General features: G+C 37.9%; 1 protein-coding gene and 1 non-coding gene across 2 annotated transcripts; both read right to left on the reverse strand.

The window, feature by feature from the left end:
* Window positions 1–4,549: 4,549 nt before the first annotated feature.
* trnap-agg (transfer RNA proline (anticodon AGG)) lies at window positions 4,550–4,621 on the reverse strand. Its single transcript has one exon. It is a non-coding gene; the product is annotated as a tRNA-Pro (tRNA).
* A 411-nt stretch (window positions 4,622–5,032) lies between these two features.
* On the reverse strand, window positions 5,033–6,678 carry LOC131106218 (guanylin-like). Its single transcript, XM_058055088.2, has 3 exons — window positions 6,548–6,678; window positions 5,394–5,580; window positions 5,033–5,312 (listed from the first exon to the last, which is right to left on the reverse strand). The coding sequence occupies exons 1-3, from the start codon at window positions 6,614–6,616 to the stop codon at window positions 5,242–5,244; spliced, it is 327 nt and encodes a 108-aa protein (XP_057911071.2). The 5' UTR covers window positions 6,617–6,678; the 3' UTR covers window positions 5,033–5,241.
* Window positions 6,679–8,404: the final 1,726 nt, after the last annotated feature.

Below are 8,404 nucleotides of genomic sequence, written 5' to 3' on the forward strand. Positions count from 1 at the left end.
GGGCCTTTTCACCTCCTTCCGAGACGGCTCCACCAGTCTTACGCATGGCATGCTAAGATTTAGCCAGCTCTGAAAGGGCGTGAAAGAGGAAGCAGCGAAATACTGATGAGACGTTAAGCCAAGGATTAAAAATGCTAATTAGAAAGTGAGAAAAAGTTGTTGTGTGCCCGAGTAAAAAAAAACAAACTTTCTGACATTGATGATGTCACTGCTCCAGCACGGTCACATGACCAGAAGTCAAAAGCCAGCATTCATTTATTCATTTTTTTTCTACTGCTTATCCTCACAAGGGGGTGCTGGAGCCTATCTCAGCTGTCTTCAGGCGAGAGGCGGGGTACACCCTGGACTGGTGGCCAGCCAATCACAGGGCACATATAGACAAACAACCATTCACACTCACATTCATACCTATGGACAATTTGGAGTCGCCAATTAACCTAGCATGTTTTTTGGAATGTGAACATGGAAACTCCACACTCAGATGGTGGGATTGAACTCGGGTCTCCTAGCTGTGAGGTCTGCACGCTAACCACTCGTCCACCGTGCAGCTCCATTTGATTAATTGACAAAAAAAATTTGCTTGGTTATACAGCAATTATAAATACACCAGGAATTAAACATTTCACTTAATAATCAGTTAGTGACTTAGTAATTCGTTTTATTCCAAAATTCACATTTTATAAATGGAACATTTCAAAAACATGCTAGGTTAATTGGCAACTCCAAATTGTCCATTTGGACAATGGTAGGAAACCGGAGTACCCAGAGAAAACCCACGCATGCACGGGGAAAACATGCAAATTCCACACAAAGATAGCCGAGGGTGGGATTGAACTCGGGTTTCCTAGCTGTGAGCTCTGCGCGCTAACCACTCAACCGCCATGCAGCCAAAAGCCAGCATAATATCTGAATACAGTAATCCCTCGTTCATCACAGTTAAGTTAGGGAGGGTGAGTGACGTCACCGCAGCCTTTATAGTGTCTTGGCTTGGTGATTGTATAATTGAACCCAGGTGAGCATATCGTTAGGGATTGTTGAGATATATCAAACTTTGTTGTTCCAGTCATTAAGTGCGGTGCTTGTGTATCACCAAACATTACGACTACATTACTGACACCTAGTGACCAGTGTTGAGTACTGCATTTGTATTATAGTTCATTTATTTAGTCTTGCACAAGTAATTCCATTTTGTTACCAGTGTGGTGACATTTTTCACCCAATGACCTGTTCCCGTGTGGATGATGTGACTATTTCCTAACCCACCACCGTGGGTACAATATTATTTCAGCCTTCCCATGTGGACAGATCCTAAAAATAGTTTTCACGGCGTGACTCTATGCCTGTTTGTCCAGTGAGGTTCATTTGGTCCAACATTGACACATTGTAAACAGTTCTTTTCATAGACCAGAGTATAGACCAGTATACTACTGCTCACTTGCAGTCTTTGTCAGAGTGGTTTACATGTTCAAGTCCTGAAAAAAGGTAGTTAAATGTCATAAAAAGTACAAGAAGTCCAAGTGAGTATATTCTCTGAGCATGAAAGAAAGAATTGTTGGTTTTAAGTAGACCCTGAGGTTAAGACTTAATCGCTCGTGTCAACAGCATGAGCAATCAAACCTTTCTAACATTTTCTGATGCACTTCTGTTATATTTTTCCCGTCAGTGTGGAGTTGTCACTGGACTCCTGGATCCTAGTCATCTGCGTTTTCACGGTTCCATCATCCACTGTCCGGTATAGCCTTCCTCATGTACGACTATATCTACCAACGCTGTCGGTTCTGTGCTATCGGTGTCAAAACCACCCCAGAATACAATGTCGTTCGCCATCCCTTGTACCTAATCTGTAATACGCCCCAGTCTCGATTCATATTCATCTCCGACACATTGAACAAAAAAATAATCCAAACTTCTGGTGACCGTGGGACCAGCAGAATCCTCCAATTCAACAACAGCTAAAACCAGAACAAACCAAAGAACCCTATCCCGTTTCTCAGCGATGGAAACTAATCAAAGTACAGAAAATAAGTGCATCGTGTTTGCCCGATTTCCCATGTGACGGATTTACTGTGGTCACTTTTAGTTCAAGTCAGTCTCAGCCATGAATGAACAGTGAAAACCCAAACGACGACGCTTGCTTAAAACAATAACTTATGTCCTCCATCGAGCCTTTGGACTCAGGCCACATCACAACATTCCTCATTCCTGGCCAGCGACCCACGCATGCATGCATGGTCACGTTAGCATGGCTGGACAATAACTAGCAGGGCCTTGCCGCGGACATATTAGCCACTGGGAGCAGATCAGTGTTTTGCAAGTCTCAAGTAGTCTTGAGTCTTTAATGTTAAGTTTTGAGTCAAGTCTGAAGTAAAGATGTGCAAGACAAGCCTGGTATGAAGTCATAGACTTGACTTTTTTTTATTTTTTTATAGTTATAAGCTATTAGTTATAAGCTCTGTTTTGTGTTTATCAAATGATTTGCCATTTTAACAATCTATTGATTTTTGACTGTTTTTCTGCCTTTTTTGTTAAGAACTGATATTTTACTGAAACTTACCCAAGTCCTACTGCTCATGACCAAAGAACAGAAAATTTAGAAACAAACTTTTTCTGATGAAAGATAGGACTCTAATCTGAGAAAACCAGTTACTATAAGCTAGCTAACAATGGATGTGATGGGAAATACCAATTGACGCTAAAGCCCTCACAAAAAAAACCCCTCCATGTTCTGTTTACATAACTGACTTGTATATTAACCAAGCTACAGCGATGTTATTGTTAGCAGCTAACATGAAAAAATATTTTTATTTTTATACCCGTTTACTGTCAACATTTTTTACCTCAGGACTGGAACACAAATCAGGGTCATTCCAACATTGTACGCGTTGTCGCTTTACTGTTGTTGACAGAACTAGCCCAAGTATGTGTATCAAATTTTTTTTTTTTGATACACATTATCACATTTGTGTTCAACTCACCAGTTGAGCATATTCAATAAACACAAGATAAACATGTCCCCAGCAAAACGACAATGGTCTGTTCAAGAAAACAAAACAATGTTTAAAAGACCTAAACGTCCCTTCCAAGACAACTAAGGAGAGTGACGTCACCGCAGCCTTTATAGTGTCTTGGCTTTGTGATTGTATAATTGAACCCAGGTGAGCATATCGTGAGACATGGTGCCTTCAAGGGCTAGAGAGAATGTGGGGAAAAACACTGAGGATTTTAACCCAGGTGATCAAATATTTGGGTGATCCCCAGTTAAGAACCACTGGTTTAGAGTGGCAGCACTTTTGAACATATTTAGCATGTAAATGTTGTTGAAAAAAATAATTAACTTCACCTCACATGACCTGAAACACCATTTCTTTGTCTCCTTACTTGGAGTGTGTGTGTGTGTGAGCGTGTGTTATTAGGTCATGCTAAAAAATCCCAGCTGCACTAAATTTCTAGGGAAAAAGAGCTTTCTGTGAAAACCGTGTGCTGGAAGAATGTCCAGTGTCTGTGCAACCTCACGCCTGTTTCCAATTTTGGTGTTACAGCAGAGAAACATTAGTGGGACAACTTTATAGGCCCTGGAGCAACACAACACAGGTTAGTATGTTTGACACACACACATGTATCTACTCTCTGCACAGCGTCTGGGTCAGTGGTTAACTTATTTTTACACTTGTACAACAGCAAGCAAGCAGCTAATTGCATGTATATTCATTCCAAGTTGATTCCAAGTTGGAGTTAGTTATGTTATGTTTGATGAACATAATAAAATCAAATAACTACAACAAGGATAGAATACTTCAATTGGCCATTCAGTGTCATTCTAGTTATTTCCCCATATCTCCATACAATAAGCCAGATATTGATTTGATACTAATACTACACTTGGAATTGATGTAAGTCCTCATTCCCAGCAGAGCATGTCCTCCAGTTCAACACAACAGTAACATGAACTGGGCTGGAGTGTTTGTATCCTTGTGTTTCTTGGTTGGTCTCCAAGGCTTTCCTACAGCATGACCCTGAACTGCACAGCCAGTACAGTACTGGGAAGTTGTCCCTTATCCAAAACACTCATTATATATATTTTTAAAATGTTTCCAGCTACATGACATTCCTATTCCGTGAATAACAGTGTAAGGAACTTGTTGTCCGGAACTTTGTGTTCTATGTCAAAGCAACTTTACTCTTCTTTTTTGGCCAATCTTTTATCAACCACAGAGATGATTACTCCACTGCTGTGTTATCTTGGCAAGAATTTGTTTTGATCCACAATAGCAAGAAGTGAGGCATTTAGGTTAATAAATGCAAACTGCTCAGACTTTTCCAAAGCACAGGATGCAGCCTTGATGTCTCCAGCAGGAGGCTGTGATTTTAAAAATAAGTTTCTTCCGCCCTCTAGTGGACATAGAAAGGAATGTACACGCACAAACATCGTTATCCGTTAAGTGCCGTTGTAAGAACTGTTTTTATTTAAGATTATTTATGAACAAACTGCATTGTATGTTAAATTACAGGATATGTATGTGTTATTACACGAAAAAGCAAAAAAAAAATTGGGCTCGTCCGGGATTTGAACCCGGGACCTCTCGCACCCTAAGCGAGAATCATACCCCTAGACCAACGAGCCTCTGTGTGACTCTGAAGGTTTTCTTAGTATAATCTTCATAATAGATTCTTAATGTATACATCAAGTGTAATTTACGTGGGGAGGAACCGTAGTTTCCACGAAGAACAGCTGTAGCGACACCATATTCGCAATTTGGTTTATAAACACTCAATATATTAGATATTTTCCATTCAGCAACTAACGTGTTCTATCTATTAAACCAATCATATGTAAGGACACATCTGGAAGGTGCAGCATCTTAAGAAAAATACAGAAAAATATTTTTTTTCAAACCAGTTAAGCTAATGTCAACGGTAAAGGATGTGGTGAGTATAAAATATTTCAATAAAAACAACAACAGATATATGCAAATTTTATTATCAAGACAATAGGCAATAAATTACAAAAGCTCAACATGAAAGCCACTGGAAGACAACAAAGTTATCATTTTTAAGTCTGTTTTTTTTTTTTTACCATCATCTCCCAAATGTAAAATTCTATGTAATTCCCTTTGGTGATGCTTGCAGGGTGATGATAAAGGGATGACCGTTATTTGTTGGTGTCCATAGCGACGATGGCAGACATGGAAAGGGCAGGGTGGAGACATTTATTTAAAACAAAAAAACAAAAAAAAAACTGTCTCACTGCAGGCAGCCGAAGCAGGAAGGGTTGGCACATATCTCACAGGGGTCCGAAGACACGAGGACGTTCACTTGAAATGAAAACAGATAAACATCATCATGAGAATGTTATTAAGTGTTTTATTTTGACGCTTTAGTTCATTTTTAATTACCTAGCCTGGAGAACACCATGGCGGCCCCTTGGCTTTGGCACACGGAGTGGAAGACCTGCGGTAGGACGGGGTTGGAGCACACGGCCGCCGCACTGGTCTGGACGAGGTGTGGGCTCACATGCTGGTCCACATCCATCAACGCCTTCAGCTGCCTCACCGCTTCCAAGGGGAAGCTCCTGTCTCCATCCTGGCATGGAGGACAAGTCGAATAAAGACGAATATTGAGAGGGGTGGGAAGGGGGGGGGTACAATGGTAGAAAAACAGGACAAAGCTTCAACGTGAGGACAGCACGTCTTGTTTGGAATGTCAAGTTGACTTAGGTTCGGACTAAAGAAGTAAAGGTTGCCGCCACGGTGCAAACAAGGCTTGAGTATATTTGTTTTCTATGTGACATCAACCTTTGGACCCTGGACATCAACACCCACATTTTCTCGATATTACGAGTATCTGTCTTTGTAGTGGACGCTATTTATGGGACAGTCAAGTCATAGGTTGTATATTCCATATATCTGCTGTATTCCTAAAAAAATTGTGACATAAATACAAAAGAAAGCTATCATTGTACCGGAAAAAAGTAGACATTTAGAGCTAATAAAGTGGAATAAAATAGATTACTTTTTGAGAATTTAGTTTAAAATTACCTAAAAGCCGTAACTAGGAAAATTAAGTAAAAATATTATGAGAACAGTTATTTTATTAAAATATTTTTTTTTCAATTTTGCAATGTAGAAAATAGTAAAATAGTAATATATAAAAGGCATTATTCTTAGAATCAAGTCGAAATATTCTAATAATAAAAGTCTGGATTTGACAAGAAAAAAGTACAAATTTTACAATATTAAAATACTGCAATATTACAAGAAAAACAATTGTTCTTATGAGAGCAAAAAAGTAGAAATCACTGAAATTAATAATTTAAGTTAAATTATTTTGCAAAACTAAATTGCACATTTTACAATAATAAACCAGATATTTTATAACAAAAAACTGTTGAAAATTTACAATAATTAAATCAAAATTGTAATGTACAGAATGTTATTATCATGCACTCACACTATTGTACATTCTTTCAAGCGGCTCTCGGATTCCATGTCTTTCCATTATGGAGCGTACCTAATGTTGTGTCCTGAGAGTTGCAAGAGGTCACACTCACCTTGACCTGAACACACAGGCTCCTTCCACACACACACAGCAGCAACGCAAACGCCAGGACCCTTTTCATGGTGAGGCTAATGTGCTTGTAGCCCCTGCAGAGCCGCCGTGATGCTTATATAGGGAGCGCCTTGAAGGACTGGTAATAAATGATTTATGAGCAGTGAAGGTGTGTGCATGACTGATTTAGATCCTCTATTTTTTTTTGCTTAAAGTGTAAAACTAATGTCTTTATGGCATCTCTGTGTGTGTTTTCTCCATCAATGGGATGTCGCACTGTTGACTTTTGAAGCTTAACCGCCATAGTGGACGTTTAAAAACGTCACCGCTCACAGATAGTCGTCACAACCAAGTGAAATTGGGGAAGTGAAGCGAGCGGGTCATTTGTTTTACTTCCACATGAAAAATGAAGAAAAACATTTACTTTTAAGATTTATACACTTGAGAAGCAGACCAGCAGTGAGATAATGCTTACTAGGGATGTACATATAACACGCCAACTGTATTTATTGTGTACACATTGAACAAAAAACATGTATACAACTTTTATCTATATATTTCTAAACCTGTTACATTTGGAACATTTAAGTTTTAACACGTCTTAAAGGAAAACTGCACCTATTTTGGGGAGAGTTTTTTTGTATGGTCATATCACCTCGTAATTCGGTACATGCCAAAAAAAAAAGAAATAAAATAAAAATAAAAAAATAAAAAATAATAAATAAAAAAATATATTAAAAAATTATATTAGGAAAGCAGGAAGTGAACAAATGTAACAGTTACTGATTGTAAAAGTACCAGATGGAGGGGTAAGATTTAATAAGCTTTGCTTCTTCCTACTCCTTTTGGACATGTGGAACTGTGTAAATTATAAAAGTTAAAAAAGTAAATCAAAAAACGAAAAAAAAAATTTATGAAAAAAAAAAAAGAGAATAAAGATGTCATTTTACAAGGACAGTTGTAATTTTATGACAATTTTGACAGAAAATGTTTTTTCAGTATGTAATAATGCAATATGCAATAATCCTTTTGCCGGCAGTTTAGCCTTAAAGTTTGAAAATCAAAATATAATTAAAAAATAGTCAAAATTAAAAAAAGTAAAGCAGTAATTAATGGCACAAAATATTAATCTGAGAAAATAAAGACATAATTATGACACTTTAGTAATGTACTTATAAAAATAAGGTTTCACAGTAGGCTGAATTACAATAAATAAAATAGTAATAATAGTAATAAGAAGTAGTAGTAATAAAAAAGGTGCAAAACGTGAAAGTCATAATTTTATGAAAATAAAATATTTTGAAAAAAGTGGCAACATAAGACTAAATCAGAACTAGTAACCAAAATTATCATATAAAGTTGCAATATTCCAATCATAAACGTTTTCATGTGTGCCAACATGCATTTCGTGTCGTTGTCGTCTAAATAGTGCTAAATCCTTTTGAGCTGAAAAGACCTGTCGACTCTAATTGCCTTCCATGATTGACTGATTGGTCGTCATAGAATGGAGCCAAGGTTTCTATTCATCGCTATTATTAGTATTGAACTCTGCTTCCTGGTGGTGATGCTCCGTGCTGCATTTATGAGTCATCATTCACGATGTGCCTCCAATCAACATACTTGACTGCAGGAAACACAAAGAAATGGTTCATGAAAAAGAAAAATATTGAAAATGCTTTGAATTATTATTTAACTGAAAAATAAGGGTACTCCGAGGAAAATGTTCGTACTCCAGTTTCCTCCCACAGTCCAAAAACATGCTAGGTTAATTAGCGACTCCAAATTGTCCATAGGTATGAATGTGAGTGTGAATGGTTGTTTGTCTATATGTGCCCTGTGATTGGCTGGCCACCAGTCC

Source organism: Doryrhamphus excisus, linkage group LG18 (assembly GCF_037039965.1).
Source record: "Doryrhamphus excisus strain RoL-2023G ecotype Guam linkage group LG18, RoL_Dexc_Guam_v1.1, whole genome shotgun sequence".
Lineage (NCBI taxonomy): Eukaryota > Metazoa > Chordata > Actinopteri > Syngnathiformes > Syngnathidae > Doryrhamphus > Doryrhamphus excisus.